General features: G+C 41.4%; 2 protein-coding genes and 1 pseudogene across 2 annotated transcripts; 2 read left to right on the top strand and 1 right to left on the bottom strand.

Annotated features, from left to right (window-relative positions):
• The first annotated feature begins 6,878 nt into the window (after positions 1–6,878).
• On the top strand, positions 6,879–7,820 carry LOC114703487 (olfactory receptor 4D10-like). Its single transcript, XM_028884333.1, has one exon. It carries the CDS (start codon positions 6,879–6,881, stop codon positions 7,818–7,820), a length of 942 nt encoding a protein of 313 aa, XP_028740166.1.
• A 9,515-nt stretch (positions 7,821–17,335) lies between these two features.
• On the top strand, positions 17,336–18,277 carry LOC114703488 (olfactory receptor 4D10). The gene has a single exon (XM_028884334.1). The coding sequence runs from the start codon at positions 17,336–17,338 to the stop codon at positions 18,275–18,277; it is 942 nt and encodes a 313-aa protein (XP_028740167.1).
• Positions 18,278–20,393: 2,116 nt separating this feature from the next.
• On the bottom strand, positions 20,394–21,217 carry LOC114703454 (annotated as a pseudogene).
• Between the last annotated feature and the right edge of the window lie 3,134 nt (positions 21,218–24,351).

Genomic DNA, 24,351 nt, shown 5'->3' with positions numbered 1-24,351 from the left:
GGCGTGGGGGCGGGGGAGATTGCAGGGGCTGCCGGGGGGCTTGGAAAAGGGGATCCCTCCCGGTGGGGCTAGAAGGGGAGCTGTCCGGTGGCCAGAACCTGGTGCCAAGTTGGGCAGGTCTTCCCGGAGTGGCAGGTGTCCAGGGATGGGGTCCGGGTTGGATCCGGGTACTCACCTCTGGACCAGAAGGGAAGTCGGGAGCAGGCTGGGAGCTGGGGGCCGGTCTCTAAGTCTCAGGAAGTGGCTGGAGTCGCGGGCAGATGGGCGTGGGGGCAGGGCGCGGAGATTGCAGGGGCTGCCAGGGTGCTTGGAAAAGGGGATCCTTCCCGGTGGGGCTAGAAGGGGAGCTGCCTGGTAGCCAGAACCTGGTGCCAAGTTGGGCAGGTCTTCCCGGGGTGGCTGGTACCCAGGGATTGGGTCCGGGTTGGACCCGGGTACTCACCTCTGGTCCAGAAGGGAAGTCGGGGGCAGGCTGGGAGCTGGGGGCCGGTCTCTAAGTCTCAGGAAGTGGCTGGAGTCGCGGGCAGATGGGCGTGGGGGCAGGGCGCGGAGATTGCAGGGGCTGCTGGGGGGCTTGGAAAAGGGGATCCCTCCCGGTGGGGCTAGAAGGGGAGCTGTCCAGTGGCCAGAACCTGGTGCCAAGTTGGGCAGGTCTTCCCGGAGTGGCAGGTGTCCAGGGATGGGGTCGGGTTGGATCCGGGTACTCACCTCTGGACCAGAAGGGAAGTCGGGGGCCGGCTGGGAGCTGGGGGCCGGGTCTCTAAGTCTCAGGAAGTGGCTGGAGTCTCGGGCAGATGGGCGTGGGGCGGGGGAGATTGCAGGGGCTGCCGGGGGCTTGGAAAAGGGGATCCCTCCCGGTGGGGCTAGAAGGGGAGCTGTCTGGTGGCCAGAACCTGGTGCCAAGTTGGGCAGGTCTTCCTAGAGTGGCTGGTACCCAGGGATGGGGTCCGGGTTGGACCCGGGCACTCACCTCTGGACCAGAAGGGAAGTCGGGGGCAGGCTGGGAGCTGGGGGCCGGTCTCTAAGTCTCAGGAAGTGGCTGGAGTCGCGGGCAGATGGGCGTGGGGGCGGGGGAGATTGCAGGGGCTGTCGGGGGGCTTGGAAAAGGGGATCCCTCCCGGTGGGGCTAGAAGGGGAGCTGTCCGGTGGCCAGAACCTGGTGCCAAGTTGGGCAGGTCTTCCCGGAGTGGCAGGTGTCCAGGGATGGGGTCCGGGTTGGATCCGGGTACTCACCTCTGGACCAGAAGGGAAGTCGGGCGAGTTCAGCATTTTTTTAGTCTTAAATATCCAGCCACACCCATCCTGCTCTCACAGCACTTATGTCAGCTGTCAGCGACTTGCAGTTACAAAGTTAAAAAGTAATAAACATGGGTACAATGCTTTAAGGACAACAATATTCAACCCCAAACAATTCTTTCATATCTGCAAGATGCTGTTATGCAGTTCCCTTGTCTACAAAAGGTTCCCATGTCTCAACCTCTCTGTAAAAGGCAGACTTCAGTAAGGCACTCTTTGCCTATCTCACTATATCATAATTCTTTTACCAATATAAGCTCCTGTGTGTGGTAAAGATGGATCTATCCCCCCATATTTTACATTACATTTTTTTCCATTTGGATCATACTAGACCCTATCATTGATTTTATGTTTGGTGTCTAAGAAACTTACTCTCAACAGTTGGCACTCTGTATATTCCTGAGGCTTTTTCACTATTCTATGTATGCATGCCTTACTCTCCTTTCCAGAACTGTGAGATATGTGTAATGTTCCAAGTGTTGTTTTCTTGTGTACACCTTATTGTCTCTATTGAGTCAGAAAAGTTCCCAGAATTAGGAGTTGTAGTTAGTAATTCTAGGTAAGAAATTTGAAAAACATTAGCCCCTGCTGAATCTTAGGGGAAAATATTCTAGAAAGAGCAGAATTTCCAGGAGAAATTACAGCTGTTGCATGTGTGACTGACAAAGTGAAACTAAAAATTGCCCAAAGAATCACCAATATAATGAGAAAGAAAAGATCCTGCAAACTACATAAATTTTGCAAATTCCTACACTGTCCCATGGACTACTGGTCCTTGCCAAGTGAGAGTCCATGTCCACAGGTTCCTTGCCCTGAGGAAACCCATTGGACAGGTAGTCATATGCTGATCTGAGACTAGGCTGCATGGCTCCAACACAAGTGTTCATTGCAAAGAGTCATTGGTCTGGTTCAAGGCTTCCATGATGAGATTTTTTTTCCTTTTTTTTTTTTTTTTTCTTTTTTCTCTTGAATTTTATTGGGGGTGTACTGCAAGGCAAAGGGCAGATACAAAGTGACAGGAATGAATGGGATAGAGATGCATGATGTGAAAGACACAAAGAATATATAAAAAGAAAGTTTTTTTAAGGGAAGAATACATCACTAAGTTACTTTCTATTTTCAACTCTGATTTGTTTTGCTTATGGTTTAATCATCTAAAATAATTCCATAATTTAATTTTTTAACTTTTTGAGACAGAATCTCTCTATGTAGTCCTGTCTGGCCTGGAACTCACTATGTCAAACAGACTGGGCTCGAATTCACAGAGTTCCTCCTGCCTCTGCCTCCCAAGTGCTGGGTTTAAAGTTGTGTGCCATCAAACCCAGCTAATTTAATTTATTTTAAAATACCTTTATCTTCCCACTAGAATGTCAAAGAGATATGTATTTGTCTCACTATCTCATTCTTAGTGCCTGGAGGTATGTGAAAGCAGGAATTAATGATACACTGAGCTGAGTAGGAGTGTGTCTCAGGCTGGTCTCCATCTCGCAGTGCTGTGGAGGATGACCTTAATCTCCTGATCCTTCTGCTTCTACCTAGAGTGCTAATATTACAGGTGTGAACCACCATGCTCAGTTTATGCAGTACTTGAAATTGAACCCAGGGCATCATATATGTTGGAGAGGTATTTTACCAACTGACCTATACTCCCAGACTTCAGTAATGACATTATTGAATGAAAACTAGGTTTTACCCTTTCTGCATGCTGAATATAGGCTAGAGACTCCAGAGTTCTTATAACATTGCTAACTCCTTTCGTGGTTGAATGGCAGTTTCTGCTTTGTATTCATTTATTTATTCTTGTTCCAATTTTATTTTTATCTTCAAATTCCATTCTTATGTAACAAAATATATTGACATGTCTACTCAAATTCTTCTTCAGCAAGGTGTATTGCATGGCCCAAAGGCTCCTCTTACTGTATTATTGTGCTTAATTTGTAAATCCACTTGTCTCGTGGACAAGGGATACAAGGGATGCCCTTGTCTCTTCTCCCTGTGCTGAGCCTACTCCTTTCTTCATATCAGCTGTGTTCATTAAATACACAAGATGATGTCTGGGAAAGAAAGGAAAAAGTCAACTTAGGGTTTGCTTAACTCTGGATCACTGTGATGGGACAGAGTTCGTGGCCCTGGAAATAGCAACAAACAGGTTCAGGAGCCTTTACTGTTTCTTGCTTGATAAGAAAGGTCATGAGACCTCTAGAGGTCCAGTCTTTCTAACTTCTTCACAACTTGTTTCTGTGGTACAGTGATACATATTCAAATGTACTTTTTTCATGCTTTTGAAAATTTGAAAAAAGACTCCAGAAATATTTTTAATATATGGTTTAGCAAGCTTTAACATAGCAGAATAAGCTGAGAATAAGGGCATTTGTTTGCTCTCCTGTCATTAGATAAACTGGACATGGACTATGTAGTGGGTTTTTTCTATAGTAGGTTGCTGTTTCCTTACACATCAGTGTATCTGTTAGCAACAATATAATAATTACCACTGAAATTTCATCACCACCAGTGAAACTAGCTACTTTAATTCCACATCCTTGCCCAACAGTTACCCTCTACCTAGCTCTCATAATAGGCCAGAGACTAAGGGATCAGGCAGGACACAACACAGGTTCCCAGTGCAAAATGTTGAATATACAAATCAAATAGTCTCTTCTATGGCCTCTAAGGAATTTATACACCAGCAAAAAATGTGTCAATGTGTGTGTGCACACATGCAAGCTTTGATAACATTTTAATGAATCCCATTGAAACCACATCATCAAATCAGTTACTGCTACTTCCCTGTCCAATGACATTCCCTTTGTCATTCTTACATTAGGCCTGAGGTTAAGGCATTGGAGAGCATAAGACAGGAACACTGTCCAAGTCCAAGAACCTTAAATAGGAAAATCCTTGAGTTTGCCATCTCTCTCCTGAAAATGGAGCAAAGACACTGAAATCTTCTTCAATAGCGCATCTTTTTTCAAGAAATAATGTTGCATTCTGCACCAAATAGTATATGATGTTCACTTGAAGTTTTAGGATCAAAGATAACGGTAAAGACATTGGCTATCTAGCACTAAGGTTGTGCGTGCTAAAATTCAGATGTTGTCATTGATTATGTTTAACAAAGTTGACTTTGAATATTTTCCAGGGATATCAGATATTTCAGACCAAGGATGATCATCTCCCTGACAAGCACAACAATGGTGAGTATGTCAAGTATTGGAAATACGGGTGTGTTTAAAAGGATGCAGAATTGTGCACACTCTATGCAATCATCCGGAATTCATTAAGAGTCTTTCAGTTGCTTACTATGTGGCTGCTACACATTAAAAACCAGTGTAAGAAGTTTCTGTCAAATGATATTCTTCAGCCAGATGTTGTCAAATGCCACCATAAGGCAATATGTAAAACTATGTAGCCTGAAGTTGGAGGGGAGGGACAATGTGTTTCTATCTCCTGCTGATTATGCAAGCCTGCTTGCATGAAATACAGACTTAGGAGGTAATAGGCTTAAATCACTCATTCTTTTATCAAACAATGCCTAAGAACCATGGACTGCAACAATAAAGCATGTATTAATGAGGTAATGAGGCAAGGGACTGTGTGGTACCTAGGAAAGTCTTTCAAAGCACACTCCCATACACTCACAGACTACACTGCTTTTTTGTCATTTCACCACTGACTGGTGTTATTTTTCCACCTCTGCTATTCTTTCAGACTGTGACAGTCTTTGTCTTCTATAGGAACCCTTTCCATACCAACCCCAGAGAGAGCACTGCCGTGGTTACCACGGCTGTGGATAGACTTAAATACTTGTATTTCCACCAAACAGAGCATTTCTCTAGAGTAAACCTTCACTGCACTGTGTCTGTGTTGTGACTCTAAGTCCAACCCCAACAGTGCTGTAAGCACCACCAAATGTGTGAGAAAGGACTGAAGGACTAAATGTGTACCTCTGAAATTCCTAATCAACTCAGTGAGAGGAATGCAGTTGAGTATAACTTGAGGTATTCTGGCTCCCATTTTCTGAACATGGTCTCTGCTGCACAGTCTTATGGGAACTCTTGTGAATGTTTAGTACACTAGGCTAGTTTTGTGCTGACTTCAGATTTACCTGGAAACTTTACAACTGTTTAAACAGATAACTCATTTGAGACTTTATTCTACTACCTTTACTCTAAAATTGAGCTGAAGAAATAACACAATCCTGCTGAATTCTTGTTTCATTACTGTTATAAGATATCAAATGGAAATGAGCAAAATCATACTGAATTTCAGTTTCACAATGTAGCAATGTATTGAGTTTGGGGAAATCAGTTCATCTTTCTTTCTTCAATGACTAAAAATAAGTAAAATCTCCTTTTTCATAGGAATACACAAAAGAGCCATTCAAAAGGTACCTCAGCCTTTGAGATGAGTAAACTGTCAAGAAACCCTAACTAATACAACTGCTCTTTCTCAGGAATCTACAAATGGATATGATGGTGATGCAGACAAGAGAGGAGAATGGGCATCACAACAGGAGAAGGAAGCAGATCTCTAGTTGGAAAGCAGATCTTTCCTTTGGCAGAGGCTGAAATTGGGAACCCACCGTAAGACACAGGAAGCTATATCCTTCTTCAGTCCTCTCACCTTTTATGTGAGTCTCCCCTTGACCCAGCTTCCTCCTTCTCCTTGATTGCTCAGATCAATATTGTCCATATAGTTCACAGTTGATAATGCAGAACCCCCATCATTCAGCTAACCAGCGGCAGAAAATGAAGGAGTAAATTCAGTGCTACGTTGTCCTAACACAGTGTCTGTACTTCCCCCGTCTCTGTAAGTATCTCCTTTTAGGGGGAAAAATGTGTTTCAGATATCCAAAACTTCCACATGTCCTTTGTCCAAATGTGATCTGGACAATGTAGAAAATTAATAATAATGTTAACCAAGTGGGGACAGTTAAACACAAGAACTGATGATTGTACTTCTATTTCATGTCCTTAAGAAGTCAACCTGTGACCACCAAAGAAAGATAATTGACCAAGAGACTTAAATAGAATTTTTTTTTCATTTTTAATTGTGTTCTTGTGCTTAATCCACTTATATGGAATAGTTTCCTGTGTTCAAAATGGTAGATAAATATCTCAGTATTGGGTAGTGATTTTTAATTGAATTTTTTCATTTATTTTACATACCAACCACAGTTTCCCCTCTCTCCTCTACTCCTGTTCCCTCCCCCACCTCCCTTCAACATATCCACACCTCCTCCATTTCCATTTCAATAGAATTTGTTAAAGCAGAAAAAAACTGATAAAGTATTAAACTGTACCTCAGTGATATTTCCTTTTTAAAATATGATGCTTAAGTGTCACTACCTATTATATTTTCTTTCCTAACATTGCTCTGTAGGGAAATAATTAATGACTCATTTTGCATGTAGTAATGTGATTTGATCACCAAATTGATTACAATATTTAAAATGTGGACCACTCGACCACTTTTAAGCACTATGGCAAAGCAGAAGAACTCAATTTCATCCTAGGAGCTTAGGAAAACAAGATAAACAACCTAAGGCTTGACACAAAACAGCCCAGAGAGGCAATGATTTAATGGAGATGGAAAACTACACCAGAGTCCAAGAACTTATCTTCCTTGGCCTGACCCAGAGTCAAGAAGTGGGCGTGGTGCTGTTTCTTTTCCTTCTCCTGGTGTATGTGACAACTCTGCTGGGGAACCTTCTCATCATGGTCACCGTGACCTGTGAGGCCCGCCTTCACACCCCCATGTATTTCTTGCTCAGGAATTTGTCTATTGCCGACATCTGCTTTTCCTCCATCACTGCCCCCAAGGTTCTGGTGGACCTTCTCTCAGACAGAAAGACCATCTCTTTCAATGGCTGCCTCGCTCAGATGTTCTTCTTCCACCTTATTGGAGGAGTGGATGTGTTTTCCCTGTCGGTGATGGCTCTAGATCGATATGTGGCCATCTCTAAACCCCTGCACTATGTGACCATCATGAGCAGAGGCCGTTGCATTGGCTTAATAGTGGCCTCCTGGATGGGAGGCTTTGTCCACTCCATCGTGCAGATTTCTCTCTTGCTGACACTTCCATTTTGTGGACCTAATGTTCTTGACACTTTCTACTGTGATGTCCCCCAGGTCATCAAACTTGCCTGCACAGATGTCTTTGTACTGGAGCTGCTGATGATTTCTAATAACGGCCTGGTTGCTACTCTGTGGTTTCTGATGTTGGTGGTATCATACACAGTCATCCTGATGATGCTCAGGTCACGCACAGGAGAGGGCAGGAAGAAAGCCATCTCCACCTGCACCTCCCACATCACTGTGGTCACCCTGCACTTTGTGCCCTGCATCTATGTCTATGCCCGGCCCTTCACTGCCCTCCCCACAGATAAAGCCATCTCTGTCACATTCACAGTCATCTCCCCTCTGCTCAACCCCTTGATCTACACTCTGAGGAACCAGGAGATGAAGTCAGCCATGAGGAGACTCAGGAAAAGACTTGGACCTTCTGATGGAGAAGAGCAATAGCTCCTCTCCTTCCTGTAGTCACTTTTGGAAACATTTATATATGAACTAAGATTTATTCTTTATACTTGTTTATCATTTCTCTTCTCACAGGGGCCTAAAACAGCCCAAAAGACCTTAAATTTATAGTTCTAATTCTCCCACATATTTTTTCAGTGTGTTACATATTGTCTCAGAGAATCACCAAGCATATCTCAATGGAATCTGTGAAATATGGAAAAACAGAGACATGGACACTGTACCATATTTTGGGTTTTGCTTTGGTTTTTGTTTTGTTTTCTGAGACAAGTTTCATTCTGCAGTCCTGTCTGCTCTAGAACTCATTATGTAGGCCAGCTAGCTTCAAATACCCAGAAACCTTCCTGCCTCAATCTCCTAAATGTTGGAATTAGAGTTGTGAACCACTATACCCAGCTAGATTTTCACGTTTAAAATTGACTTGATTTCTTTTTGTTGTTGTTGTTCTTGTTTTGTTTTGTTTTATTTTGTTCTTCTTTGAGACAGGGTTTCTCTGTGTAGCGCTGGTTGACCTGGAACTCTCTCTGTAGACTAGGCTGGCCTCAAACTCAAAATTTCAGAGATCCACCTGCCTCTGCCTCCCAAGTGCTAGGACTAAAGGCGTGTGCCACCACTGCCCAGCTTGACTTGATTTCTTGAACAGGCACGTACTCATGGAAGGCAAAGGAAATAGAAATGGCTGCATCAGAAAGTGCTGTGACTTCACATTTGTGGCCCAGGTTTCATGTGTCTAAATCAACAATTAGACTCAAAAAAAACATTGTTAGAATCCATGCACACAACAGTATAATTACAATGCAGTCAAGTAGTGTTTGTAGAAACATTCCAAGTTCCAATCAGCCTGTGTTGTTAGTACCTACAGAAAGCCCTGGATGCCTCAACTTAGTATATATAATCATGTACCGAAGAGCAAAATGCATTTCCTCCTTCCTTCTGTATCATTATATCTGGGAAGACTGGGGTGAAGAATTTAGTGAAATGTATCTAATAGCTAATGATAGTGATTATCATAACTGCTAATAATACAAGATCACATTCCCTTATTTAACTTATCAGAAGCAGGCTTTGGAAATTAGTATCTCTTATATTTAGAAATATGTACATTGCATCTATTGACATTGCCTTCTTTGCCCATGGGGAGCAGCTGAAAAGCAAACACGTTATTATCTCCACAGGAAGATGCTGAGAGTACTCCCATCAGATAAAACAGTATATATAAAAACTGAACATGGATTTACATTAACTAATATCAAATACTGCTCCAATTATTCAGGGCAGAATAAATTTTATTACCAAAAACTTTAAGTACTAGAGTAATGAATTAAATAGTATAAACAAAAGTTTAGAGAAAAAAATTAAAGGACTTTTTTGTAAAATACAGTTTCAGTTACTTTGTATCAGACTGACACAAGCTAGGGTCATCTGGAAAGAGGGAACCTTGATTGAGAAAGTGCTTGCATAAGACTGGCCTGTAGGTAAGTCTGTGGAGTATATTCTTTTTTTTAAATTATTTTTCCATTTTACATACCATCCAGAGTTCCCCCTCCCATCTCTCCTCCCACCTTCATCCCCCTCTCCTGCCCACCACTCCATCCACACCCCATCCACTCCTCCAAAAAGATAAGGCCTCCCATGGAGAGTCAACAAAGCCTGATATATTCAGTTGAGGCTGGACCAAGCTCCTCCCCCTGCATCAAGGCTGAGCAAGGCATCCCACCACAGGAAATGGGCTCCAAAAAGCCAGCTCATGCACCCAGGATAGATCCTGATCCCATTGCCAGGGGCCCCTCAACAACCAAGCTACACAACTGTGTCCCACATGCAAAGGACCTAGTTTGGTCCCATACAGGCTTGTGGAGCATATTCTTAATGATTAATGGGGGAGGGCCCAGCCCACTGTGGCCTTGCACAACTGAGCAGATGGTCCAGAGTTGCTTAAAAAGACAAACTGATCAAACCATGAAGAACAAGCCAGTAACCAGCAACCCTCCGTGGTCTCTACTTCAGTTCTTGTCTCCAGGTTCCTACCTTGAGTTCCTGCCCTGACTTTCCTCCATGGTGGACTGTGATTGAGACATGGAAACCAAATAAACCCTTTACTCCAAATTACTTTTGGTCGGAGTGTTTTTATCACAGCAACAGAAAACTAACTAGGGCAAATATGAACCAATATATCACGGAAAGCAAAGGTAGACACGAAAAAAAAGAAAACAAAACATCCAGAAATGAAAAGAATAATGAATGAAGACTGGAAGGGGGCCACACATAGATAGAGAGAGAAGAATACACAGAAAGGTGATTCATAAATATGGAGAAGAAACTGAATGAATACCATAAATGCTAAGCATAATGAGAGTTTCTGAGGAAAACAATTGAAGAAATATTGTTTTAGGAAATAATAGCTGAGAACTTTTCACAACTGATGAAGTATACAAATACAAAACATATCAAAACGGAATCCAAAGACTGAAATGAGATGTTCCCTGTGAGGATTCAATTGCACAGTTAAGCAGGCAGAAGAAAAATCAAGAAACTTGAAAGTAAGTCTATTGAAATTTGACAGGCATACCCACATTTAATCCCTGAGAAGCCCAACCATGCTGGAGCCACAGTGATCTTACTTTATTGCCTTGGTTTATTTGATGAAAGATATTCAAGCAGCTTTTTAACTGGCCCAGAGCTGGTCAGGGAGAATGCCACAGGATCACCCAAACAAAGATGTAACATCACCTATTCTCTATTGTACAAGCTTGAGAAAGTGGCTGAAGCTCATTGAGGAGATGGGCATGATTTCAAGGTGGAATAATGCTAACACTCTAAAGAATCAAATAGATATGAGTATAAAATTCGAAAGTTCAATGAAGCAAGATCCTAAAACAGAGGTGAAGGCCTCTGTGAAATCATCCCAGAGACGTAGCTGGTGATCGGGCTTTCTGAGCTTTGCTTCAGTTAACAATTACTTAGTACTTGCTGTATGCCACTATAATAAATCAATCAATATTTTGAGAGAAAACATGAATTGTACAATCTGAGAAACAGAGAGATAAGTATGAGAAATGAAGAGAGTCATAGACACTCATGAGATACCACAAAGCAAAACAACCTATTCATGGCCAAAGCGGGAGAGCTGGCCATGGTGGAACAGGCACAGGAAAACAAACAGGCTGCCCAACTCAGCCACCACCCCAGGACCTTAAGCTGGCCCACCCCAATATCTACCCCATCTAAGAACTGCTGGAGCTCATGAAGGGGCCAGTCCTGCAAAAGCAAAGCTGTAGGATCTCCATGACCCAGAGCAACAACAGGATACCTGAGAGGAGTCCCAGAGAGGGTCCACTATAGGTAGTGTAGCAGAAGCCAGAGGTCTTGAACCAGGCCAATGGCTCATTGCAATGAACATTTGCAAGTAAAGCTACCTGGACAAAAGGGTAGACTGTATGACACCGTGACACACAGCAGGTTCCATGGCGAGATTTGTTTGTTTGTTTTCTTTTGCAGGGTGTTTTTGTTAATTTGTTAAAGGGTGGTTGTGCTAATTTGACATGTTGTTGAACTCCCTTCTAAATATTTATGTGTCTATCCACAGACAAATGCTACTCTAACCATGATCAGAGAAGCGTCTCTTTACAGTGAATAGCAGTGAATGCAGAGAGGCACGACTTCTCAAGGTGCTGAGAATAAGTGGAAGTTGAGGTCTCAGCCCTAAATGGGTCATTTATCCCACCCTTTAAGGTAAGGGAGTATGACAAAAGAGGGAGGGAGCAGAAAGAAGGCAAAAGCCAATGATGGGAAGAAAGGCTGCAAGATGCTGCCTTCTAGGTATCACCCAATTTCAATCATAAGTGGCAGCAAGTGCTGCTACTTGCACTGGTCTAGAGCATGATTGGGCCTGTCAACAGCCAATCATAAACTGGGTTGGGTGAGATGGGGGTCACGGAACATTACCCCTCCCTGGGAAACTATTGGCTCTTATGGATGGTGGAAGGAGAGGAAGTCACTGTCTTTGTTTATGTGCACCCTTGGTGAGTCCACCAACTCTAATAGATAGTTGACACCCATGATCATGCAAATGACCTGGGTTAAATGCAGTAGATCACAAAACAAAAAGACATAAACATGAGAAATGGACTTTATGGTGGCGTTGACTGGGGTGGGAGGGAGATAAGAGGGAATGGATGATCATAATCATAATACAACATGTATATTATTAAATTGTCAAATATTATTACTAATTTTTAAAAAAAAAAAAGAAAGAAAGCCAGACACAATGATGCACATCTTTAATCACAGTACTCTGGAAGGAGAGGCAGTCAGATCTCTATGAGTTCCAGGCCAGCTTAATTACATAGCATGTTCCATGATAGCCAGGGCTACATTATCAGACCCTGTCTCAAGTAAATAAAGTAAAATAAAATTTAAATTTAAAAAGACAATATGATGGGGCTGGAGATTGGCTCAGCAGTTAAGAGCACAGGCTACTCTTCTAGAAGACAAGAGTTCAATTGCCAGCACCCACATGGCAGTTCACAATTGCCTGTAACTCCAGTTCCAGGAAATCTGGCATCCTCACACAGACATGCATGCAGGCAAAACACCCATGCACATAAAATAAACATAAACAAATTATTTTTAAAAGGTAATATGATAATATAAAATCAGAAGAGCTATAATCATCATAAGAAATGGATAAAATATCCAAGACAACGGAACACCAATATTCTCATTTATCAGTTATATGTATTAAAAGTTAATCTTTATTCACCTAAGGCAAAAACACATTATACTCTAAATAAAGGTTCTTTGAATTTTATATTCATTGCTTTGAATTATGTGTAGTTGTGTGTGGCCATAAGTGCAGTGCCTGCAGAGACCAGAGACGTCAGATCCTCATGGAGCTTGAGTTTCAGGTGACTGTGAACCATCTAATGTGGGTGCTAGGAATTGAACTCAAATCCTCCAGAAGATTTTAAGTGTTCTTAAACACTGACCCATCTCTCTAGCCCAGAAATTAACCTATTTGTTTATTTGTTTGTTTGAGTATTTGTTTATTTAATATATATGTGTGTTTGCCTCTCTGTTATGTCTGGGCATCCTCTGAATGTGCAGTGCCTACAGAGGCAAGAAGAGGGCACTGGATCCCCAGGGACTGAAGTCACAAACGGTTGTGAGCCTCCACGTGGATTCTGGGGATCAAACACAGGTCCTGGAAGAAGAGCCAGTGCTCTTGTCTGCTGAGCTGTCTGTCCAGGCCCCAATTTTCTCTACACTGTTTGTTGCCATGACTTCCCCAGAATGGACTGTGCCTTGTAGGTCTAAGCCAAAACAAATCCTTCTTTCTTTAAGTTGCTTTTGTGAGGGATTTTGGCACCACAATAAGACAAGTAAACAGACAGCTTCCATACTTTGTGAGAATAGTAATTATCTAAAATATGCTTTTGTGCAAGGTCACAGTTATCTCTACCCTGTATTGGTCCTTTTCCCTTCGTATCTGCTGCTTTTCTTTTAAGTTGCCATATGATAACAGAGACAGGAAAAGTAGGACTACGGATTCACTTACCCTTGGATCACTGAAGGGAAGCAGACTTCACAGCCTTCGAAAGAACAACAACCAAAGATTCACATTTCAACTGTGTTCCAGGGTATCTTACCATCCAGGTCTGTGGAGCAGTACATTAATACAAAGTGCTATTATGTGAAAGTTCTGTCTGTATTACCACTCACAAACTTAGCTCTTACCTAGCTCTCTCCAAAGTGGATGGTTTTATATGGCATAATGATGGGAAAGAGTTGACAGGTTTGCCTTCCTAAGTATCCTCAATGGTGTCCAGAAGGGGTGGACATCCAGGATCAAGAGCCATATTATTCTCTGCTTGATGAGGAAACAAAGTGGTATGAAACTGCTTGAGTTCCAATTCTGTTATTTGAACTTCGTGACTTTATCTATGAAAGAAATGTAGGTAGTTAGTGGGTGAAGAGATGGCTCAGTGGTTAAGAGCACTTGGTGCTCTTCCAGAAGACCCAGGTTCAATTCCCAGCACCCATGTGGAAGTGCATGTAGCTCATCTGTAACTCTAGTTCCAGGGGGTCTGATATCCTCACACAGATGTGCATGTAAGAAAAACACCAGTGTACATAAAAACAAATTTTTAAAAAGGAAATATCAACATTCAAATATACAATATTTCATACTTCTAAAGACTAAAGAGTGACCCTCAAAATGTTTTAGATACAAGGAGTGGCATGTTTTAGCAAAACTGCTTAAGCTTTAGAATAAGGGCATTCAATTTCTGTCTTGTTAGCCTGAATTAAAAACATTGCTTTTTTCCATACTGGTCTCTGTTTACACATGAGTGTTTACACATGGGTGACAACAAGTTAATAATCCCACTGAAACTCCACCATTGTGGTAGAGCTAGCCAGTTGATTTCCACTTGCTTGTCCAAGTCTGCTTAGCTCTCATAATAAGCCTGAGACTAAGGGACCAGAACATTACACAGGGGCCCAGTGTAAAATGTTAAAGATATAAGTCAAGCAGATTTCATAAATTGCTTCTAGAGCATTTGGACACCAGCCAACATATGTCAATATGTGTAAATATGTGTACCTGCATTTTTGATAACATTTTAATGACTCCCATTGAAATTGCAGGATCAAAGCTACAATCAGTTACTTCTACTTTCCTGTCCAGTGATATTCCCTTTGCCAGGCTTACATTAAGCCTGAGGCTGAGGATTCGAATATAAGACAGGAACACGGTGAAAGGGCCCTGAAAGATGTAACTCCCTGAGTTTGCTGTCGAGGGAAACAAAGTAAGGACACTGAGATATTCAATCATGCCAAGGGCTTTACCTTCAGAAACACATCTTTCAAAGACAAATGTTAGCAGTTGATGTACACTGGACTTAATATAATATCATTTTATTTGAAGTTTTAAGGTAAAGGAAATAGATAAAGACATTTAGTTGCTAGCCAGGATTATATGAATATTGAAACAGAGATGTTGTCATTGCTTGCATTTAACTAATTTAACTTTAAATATTTTCCAGGGATATTAACTGTTTCAGACCAAAGACAGTCGTCTTATGGACAAACAGCAAAGGTAGGTGTCAAGTACTGGAAGGGGACTTTGTGTTGAGAAGAATTCAGAGGTTAGCCTGCGTCATAGACAAGTCACTAGGCAAGTACTGAGAGATTTTCGATTGTGTAGTGTATGGTTGCTACATGTTAAAATCAATGCAAAAAGAGTTTTCTGATAAATGCGGTTCTTCAAATTTTTTCAAATGACCTTGTAACACAAAATGTAAAGATTAATATGTTGAATTGGAGGAAAGAGAGAACAATGTGTCTCCATTCTGTTCCTGTCTCCTCCTGCTTCTACAAACCTCCTTTCACTAAATGCATACACCGTAGACAATATGCTTAGATCAATCATTCATGGAGGTGACAATGTCTGAGAACTGTGGGATTCAATAATGAGACATTTATTGATGATATAATGGGGCGAGGAATGATGTCACTAACAAAAGTCTCCTTTCACTCCATACTCCCTCACCAGTCTGCTGCGCTGCATTTCCCTGTGTCCTCTGTGTGGCTGTCTCATTTCACCAGCTACGGGTATTATTTCTCTGCCTCGGTTATTGGAATTCACCCACACAGTGATGCGGTTTTTGTCTCCACTGTTAAAGTTTAAAGCTTCCTATAACATCCCCAAATAGAGCCCTGCTGTGTTTCCATAACACTGGGACATCATTTGTTGGTCCCCATGGCTGTTGATGCACTTAATATTTGTATTTCCATCAGACTGAACATTACTCCAGAATAAGACCTCGGCTGCACTTGTGTGCAATATAACTAGCATAAGTCCAGTCCCAACTGTCCTGAAAGGACCAAAAAAATGTGTGAAAAAAAAGACTGAAAGACACATGGATTAAGTGTATACTTTTGAAATTCCTAACAAACTCAGTGTCAGGAATACAATCCAAACTAATTTGGGGGAGTCTGGCTCTATTCTTTGAATGTTAGTTTTGGCTGCAGTCTTGGAGTGCTGCAGATGTGTGAGAAAGTGGAGTGGTCTATGATGTATCCAAGTTTATCTGGAAACTTTGTGACTTTTCAATGAAATAGCCAGTCAGAAAATGTTTTTCTAGTATCTTTACACTAAAATTGAGATGAAGAAGTAGCTCCAACTTCCTGAATGCTTAAAGAGTGATTGTTCAATAAATAGAACGGCTTTGGAGCTAGATGTAACTACATCTAAAGCTGAGTCCCGACGCACAACTGGTGCAGTGTTGTGGCCTCTGCATCTCTTCTTCGTCTACTGGCACTCAGTAAATTCTGCTTCTTCAAGAATGTGCAGAAGAACCATTCTCCAGACAACTTAGGCCTGAGATTAATAACCCTCACGGTCATCATGAGTCCCCAACTGCTTTTTCCCAAAACCTACCAATGGATCTGCTGATGATGCCAACCGGAGAGAGAAAGCAGAAACAGAGGACGGGGAGTGGGTTTCTAGTTGATTGCTATGCTTTTGACAGAGGCTAAAATTGGGAACCTGTGTTCAGACCCAGGAAGCTTCATCCTTTTTTTAGTCCTGTAGCATCTCACATGAATTTCCTCCCTCTACCTCCCCACATACACATGCATACAAACATACCAAACACACACACACACACACACACACACATACACACACACACCACAAACATGCATACACACATACAGTTTCTTCCTCTTCCCTGATTGTTCAAACTAATACTGTTGACAGCTTACAGTTCACAATCAGAATCCCATAATTCCTTTAGTTAGTGACAGAATAAGAAAGAGGTGAAACTATTGCTCCAGTTCCTCACCACAGAGGGCTCAGCACTGCCTGTCACTAAGCACATAAACCCTGCCTTTAGTAAAAACAAATGATCTTTCAGAAGAATTCCAGAATCTCCATATGTTGGTACCCAAGACTCTCCCTGTACAATGTAGAATACAACTGATAATAATAATAATAATAATAATAATAATAATAATAATAATAACAACAACAGATTGGGAAAGTTAACTTGAAAGTGATCCTTCCACTTTTTCTGAGGAAAGCCAGAATCTTTGATCCTCAAGTAGCATAACTGATAATGATCATTACAAAGTTTTCATTAAAGCAAACTGAGGGGAAAAAAAGGTTTACTTAAACTGTTGGAAGTTTGATATCAAAAGCATTAAAATGAACATTGGTAAATTTTTTCTGCTATAAATATCTAAGTGTCACTACTTAATGTATTTTTTCTCTCAATACTTAATGTATTGTTACTCTCGGTGGAAAAAATATTGAATGATTTTCTATGTGGTAATTTGATTATCAAATTAACTGCAATATTTAGAATGTGGACAACAATCTATTTCAGGTGCAATATTTGTAAAGAGGAGCTTCTGAATTGTATCCTAGGAGTTTGGGAAGACAAGGTAAACAACCTAAGGCTTGACACAAAACAGCCCAGAGAGGCAGTGATTTAATGGAGATGGAAAACTACACCAGAGTCCAAGAACTTATCTTCCTTGGCCTGACCCAGAGTCAAGAAGTGGGCGTGGTGCTGTTTCTTTTCCTTCTCCTGGTGTATGTGACAACTCTGCTGGGGAACCTTCTCATCATGGTCACCGTGACCTGTGAGGCCCGCCTTCACACCCCCATGTATTTCTTGCTCAGGAATTTGTCTATTGCCGACATCTGTTTTTCCTCCATCACTGCCCCCAAGGTTCTGGTGGACCTTCTCTCAGACAGAAAGACCATCTCTTTCAATGGCTGCCTCGCTCAGATGTTCTTCTTCCACCTTATTGGAGGAGTGGATGTGTTTTCCCTGTCAGTGATGGCTCTAGATCGGTATGTGGCCATCTCTAAACCCCTGCACTATGTGACCATCATGAGCAGAGGCCGTTGCATTGGCTTAATAGTGGCCTCCTGGATGGGAGGCTTTGTCCACTCCATCGTGCAGATTTCTCTCTTGCTCCCGCTTCCATTCTGTGGACCTAATGTTCTTGACACTTTCTACTGTGATGTCCCCCAGGTCATCAAACTTGCCTGCACAGACGTCTTTGTACTGGAGCTGCTGATGATTTCCAATAATGGGATGCTCACCACACTGTGGTTTTTCTTGCTCCTGGTATCATACATGGTCATATTATTGTTGTTGAGGTCTCAGTCAGGAGAGGGCAGGAAGAAAGCCATCTCCACCTGCACCTCCCACATCACTGTAATCACCCTGCACTTTGTGCCCTGCATCTATGTCTATGCCCGGCCCTTCACTGCCCTCCCCACAGATAAAGCCATCTCTGTCACATTCACAGTCATCTCCCCTCTACTCAACCCCTTGATCTACACTCTGAGGAACCAGGAGATGAAGTCAGCCATGAGGAGACTCAGGAAAAGACTTGGACCTTCTGGTGGAATAGAGAAGTAACTTCTGCCTGTTGCCACCTTAAATGTTTCTAGCATAAATAAACTCTAGTTTCTATGCTGCCTTTTCTGTTATTCTGATATACTAAGACACAAAAGAAATCAAGCTGATAGGTCTAATTCTTCTTTGCATTTTCAGTGTTTGGAATCATGCCTAAACCACTGAAGTTGTAAGTAAATCTTGCTGAAATCTTTTGAATAGATTCTGTTAAAGTCTCTAGCATTCATTTTTCCCCCTTTGGTTTTATTTTTTGACAGAGGATCTCATTCCTTTGCCCAGGCTAGCCTGATACTCACTATGTATCCCAGGGTATTGTCAAACACAGCAACCCTCTTGTACTTGCTACCAAGTGCTAAAATTGAAGGTGTGTGCCAAAACACAATACAGTTTCAATTACTTAAATCTAATTTTGTGTTTGTGTGCCAATAAGACTTTATTTATAGGCAGTAAAATATGAATTTCACAGAACTTTAGTGTATTAACTTTAGTTCTTGAACAGCCTTTTTTTCACTGAAACCAAAAGCACTGGAATTGATTTGATCAAAGTGAGATGCAATTTACCTTCCTGAGTATCCTTGTGTGTCTTTATGATGTCACAATCAAAAGATAGACTCAAAAATTTTGCTAGAACTGTTACAGCCCAAAGCAAGTTAAGATTTCTCAAAACTCATCTGTTCCAAGTTCTAATCATTCTATTCTATGACTATGTACAGACAGATATCTACAGAGTATTCTAGTCTACATCAATGCCCCTATTGCACTCTTAGGGTTATTTTCTCATCCTTGTCACCGTTATGTATCATAGGTGTGACAGCTTGGTAGGACTCCTAGTTGAGTCCTTGAACACAACTCCTGCACCAAAGGCTCAGGAAACATCTCAAAAGAAGAGGTGGAAGGATTGGAAGTCAGAAGACTAGGAAATCTGCTGTGAGATTGTGTCTCCTAGAAATGACAGAGAAGCTGTAGCTATGATACCTCAACAGTGTGGCTGACCAAAAACAGACCTGAACAAGTACAACACCAATAGACATGCTAACTTGGAAAGAGAAAATTTCATGGGGCTCCACCCATGCCAATTACTCAACCCTGAAATCACATACACATGAGTAACAACACTAAACATGATGAACAAGTTGTATTTGTATATTTATTCATATACATGTACCAATAATAATTAATGAAAAAGAGGGCATGAATTTGAGAAGAAATGGCAGAGGGAATATGGGAAGGGCTGAAGGAAGGAAAGGGAAGAAGGAAATAATGTTGCTGTGGGATAATGCTTTTGTACACTGGTTTAATAAAAATGCTGATTGGCCAGTAGCCAGGCAGGAAGTACAGGCCAGATAAGTAGACAGGAGAATTCTGTTAAGAGGAAGGCTGAGTCAGGAGATGACAGCCTGCCATCCTGGGAGTAGCATGTAATGGCACACAGGTAAAGCCATGGAACACATGGCAACATATAGATTAACAGAAATGGGCTGAGTTTAAATGTAAAAGCTAGTTAGTGGTAGGCCTGAGCTAATGGCTGAGCAGTTTTAATTAAAATAAGCCTCTGTGTGTTTACTCAGGTCTGAGCGGCTGCAGACCAGGTGGGACACAGAAAACTTCCAGCTACATAATGTGATTATATTTTTTTTTTTTACTTCATTAAAATACTGAGTTTAGCCGGGTGGTGGTGGCGCATGCCCTTAATCCCAGCACTCGGGAGGCAGAGCCAGGCAGATCTCTGTCAGTTTGAGGCCAGCCTGGGCTACCAAGTGAGTTCCAGGAAAAGGAACAAAGCTACACAGAGAAACCCTGTCTCGAAAAGCCAAAAAATACCGAGTTTATTTTACATGTATATTTGTCTCCCTACCATTTCCACATCTGACCACCACTATTACTATGTCCTATCATAACATTCCATACATACTTAAAACCAAGTAAAGGGTAAAGTTCCATCCTTGAAAACTAAACAGGCATTTTAGACAACACACTCTTGGCAGTGGAACCTGGACAACATTTATCAAACACAGTAGGTAAAGTTCTCACTTTGCATTATAAAAAGGACAGTGAGATATATCAACTATTACAGAAATTAAGTAAGACAGAATTATTTCAAACTATTTAAACCATTTTCTTAAAGAGACTCCTCCACTGCCAGAGATCTTGAATAGCAATTCTTCACATAATTAATGAACTTGGCTTCCACTTTGTGAAGAGAACCACCTTTTTCTATACTTGCTTGCATTTTTGCCTTAATGTCTTCTATAGAACTAGGTCCTTTTGGTGTATTGAGAGTTTTTTCATGTTTTTTGAAAGACTCTTGACCCTTTGATCTTGGTGTTGATAGTTTTAAGTCTTTTCCATTTTGGTTTGATTTTTGTGCAGTTTTGGTTGGGGTATCTCATACAGATTTCTGTACTGGAACTTTTTCTTCAGCTTCCTCATCATCAAAATAATCATCATCTTCATCATCCTCATCATCCTCGTTAAGTTTTACTTTTTTCTGCAGAACCTTGCTACCACCTCCAGGAGCAGATCATTTTCCAGACATGCTTAAGAGTTTTACATCCTCCTTATCTTCATCTTCTGACTCTGCATCTTCCTCTACAGCTACTAGGTGCTGTCCACTAATGTGCACAGGCCCCAAACCACACTTTAACCTTAAGACTACAAGTGGTGTAATTTCAGCCACCAAGAGAAACTGTTGGTTGTACAGACATTTTCAAAGTTGCCAGTGTTACTTTAATTGGACTGCCTTCATATTTCATTGCTTCTGCCTCTACGATGTGCAATTTGTCTTTTGCCCGGCCCTAAATTAACCGTTCTTAGTGATAACTAGTGCTCATTCTCATCATTATCCATCTTAAAATGATAATCTTTGTCAGCTTTTAGTTCACAACCAAAAAGGTAGTTCTGAGGCCTGAGAGGGCTCATGTCCATGTCCATTGAGTCTTCCATGACGTGGAGGTACCCACTTGGGTGTGAGAGAAGTCAGACAGAGGAAACTGCCTACTGCTCCTCAGAACAGACATGCAGGATGGAATCACGTCAAGGTGTGATTATATTTTAATTTCAAAAAAATGTTTTTTAAATTGGGGAAAATGAGGTAAAATGTAAATTGAAATCAGTGCATTACCAAAAAAAAATTCAGGGCAAAACCTAGGAGAGTTGAACTGAAAGAATAAGGGATGGACATGATCAACATGCACTGTATACATGTATGGAATTTTCATAGAATTTTTTAAAATGTATCTTTTAGGAAACAAAGTGCAATGCACTACAAAGTGTAAATGGAGGGCAATATAGTGTGTGTCAAACTAACTAGGATGAAAAAGGATAGTTTCCCATTAATTCTGAATAATGAGGAGGAGAGCAGGCTTTCATTAGAGAGACCGTGAGATTCTCCTGCCCCTGTTTGTTGAAAAATAAATACATTGACTTTGTTGTTTTTGTTCTATTTTGGGGGTGGGTGGGATTCTGGTTTTTTGCTTATTTTTGTTTGTTGGCAGTGTCTCTCTATGTAGCACTGGCTGGCCTGGAACTCAATATGTAGACCAGGCTAGCCTTGAGCTCACAGAGATCTGCCTGGTGTTACTTCCCAAGCGTTAGGATTGAAGGTGAGCGCCACTGTGCCCTGCCATTGATTTTTTTTTAAAGAGATCATAGTATGAAGAGATATTTATAGGTAAATTTGATCCCTTCACTTCTCCTTATACGTAACAATGGAACATGGGGGACTAGCAGAGGATGTGCTCACATCTGGATTATGATATTGGTTTCACAAGTATGTATATATTTTAACCCTTATAAACTCTATACTATAAAAATGTACTTTTCCCTTATATGGCAATAGGACCTCAAACATGAATAATATTCTCAACCTGTGAGTCATGATCCTTTTGGGGGTCACATATCAGATATCCTGCATATCAGATATTTATGTTACAATTCATAACTAGCAAAATTACAGATATGAAGTAGCAATGAATAACTTTATGCTTGGGAATCACAACATGAGGAACTATATTAAAGGGTAGCAGCATCAAGAAGGTTGAGAATCACTGATATAGATATTCTACTGATAAGAATTTGCATATAGTAAGAATTGCATAAACAATATTTTTTTAACTTCATATAAACTATATATTCAAGTTTTGGAGAGGAATTGCCTCAGGATAAAGAATGAAGGATACATTAGGAATGTTCTTGAACTGGAAAAGCCTTCTTTTCCTTGTTTTGTTTTGTTTTGTTGGTTTTTGTTTTTGTTTTAGTTTTTGAGACAAGGCATTATCTGAGCCAAGCTGGCCTCACACTAACTAAGTAGTCCAGTATGATGGCCTTAAACCTCTGACTCTCCTGCCTCCCAAGTTCTGGGATTACAGGTGTACACTACCACACCTAGTTTATATATCACAAAGTTCAGTTTATGGAGTGTTGGGCACTGAACCCAGCTCCTCATGCAAGCTACGTAGGACTCTACCAACACAGCTACATCTACAGTCCCTGTTACAGTTACTTTTAAGATATATAACTAAATTGTGTTCATAAAAGAAGATTAAGTGCTAAGGTTTAGCTCAGCCATACAGCACTTGCCCAGCATGTGTGAAGCCCTCGGTTTCACCACCAACACCAACCAATAAATAATCGTAAACGGTAAAAATCAATCTCTGTAGAGCATATTCTCAATGGTGGTCAGATGGCCCAACCTTGCCCCATTCTGGCTGTCTGAACACTATCTGTGAGCCAGATCATGTCAATCCTCTTCTCTGTACCAAGTGTCTCTCCATGCACTCAAGGACAAAGAACCCTGCACTGAAAGTCCATGTGAAGGCTTGAATGAGAACAGCTAATTAGTCAGACTGCAAGATTCTCACCACCACCATGGCCTGGCTCACTTCTTCCCTGACTACTCCTTACCTCCTCTAGAACCTGCCAACCACCAGAGCATGCCCGTGGCACCAGCACCCAAATCAAGTTGTTCCGAACTACTTATAACTCCCACTCCAGAAATTTCTACATCTCTGGGTGCCTCAAACACCTGTATGCATCTGGTGCACATAAACTCCCATAGGTATACACATATATGTAAAAAAAAAAAAGAATAAATGTATTTTTAAAATATTCCAAGGCATAAAATCTTCATGGTTGGGAATATCATAGTCACAGCCCCACTATTAGAATTCCTAGCCACTCCCCCAGGTACATGACCACGTGTATGCTGTCCAGTAGCCAAGCAAGATGCTTAGTCATCCTAGGGCCTTATGTCCTAGATCACATAATCTGCATGCAGCATGGTCATGCAATCTATCTGCATGCCTGGCATAGCTACACAAGCCCATATGCACATGTGAAGAGAGGAGGACCTATAAAAGCAGATTCCACCTATTCCTTCCCTCTCTTCCTGCACAGTCATTCCATAGGCCAATGTACACTCTTTCTATTTCCTTCCCTTAATAAACTCTTACAGTGAGTTTTGTTGTGCCTCGTGGTTTCTCTTGCATGGTAAACCTTAATAAATAACACCCACTCCTGGTGCAATTTCTGTTTAATTTCATTTCTGTTGCTGTGGGGGAAAAAATACACAAACAGAAAACAACGTAATGGAAATGTATGGCTGCCTGGGGGCCAGCCTCCAGCAGTGCAGGCTCAAATGGAATCCACAGAGCAGCACACACTATGACTTTTTTATCTGAGGGGTAAAGGGAAAAAACACTCACTCTCTTGATGGTTTCCTTCAGATCTTTTCTTTATTCTTCCTTCATAGTCTCTATTCTTTATTTTCCTGGTAACTTCCTTCTCTCATTCTAATTCCTTCTAACCCTGTCTTTATTCTTGATGTGTTTCTTCTCTATCTTTGTTCTTGATGTGTTCCTTCTAACTCATTTTAACTCTTTCTCTATCCTTCCCTTACATCTTATGTACCCCAGCAAAATCTCTCAGGCAATATAAAATTTACAGTTTGGGTCGGGCGGTGGTGGCCCACGCCTTTAATACCAGCACTCGGGAGGCAGGGGCAGGCAGATCTTTGTGAGTTCAAGGCCAGGCTGGTCTACAGAGCGAGATTCAGGAAAGGCACAAAGCTACACAGAGAA

The sequence above is a fragment of the Peromyscus leucopus genome, chromosome 1 (assembly GCF_004664715.2).
Source record: "Peromyscus leucopus breed LL Stock chromosome 1, UCI_PerLeu_2.1, whole genome shotgun sequence".
Lineage (NCBI taxonomy): Eukaryota > Metazoa > Chordata > Mammalia > Rodentia > Cricetidae > Peromyscus > Peromyscus leucopus.
Note: the sequence above shows the minus strand (reverse complement) of the source record. Positions and strands in the feature narration are given on the sequence as shown.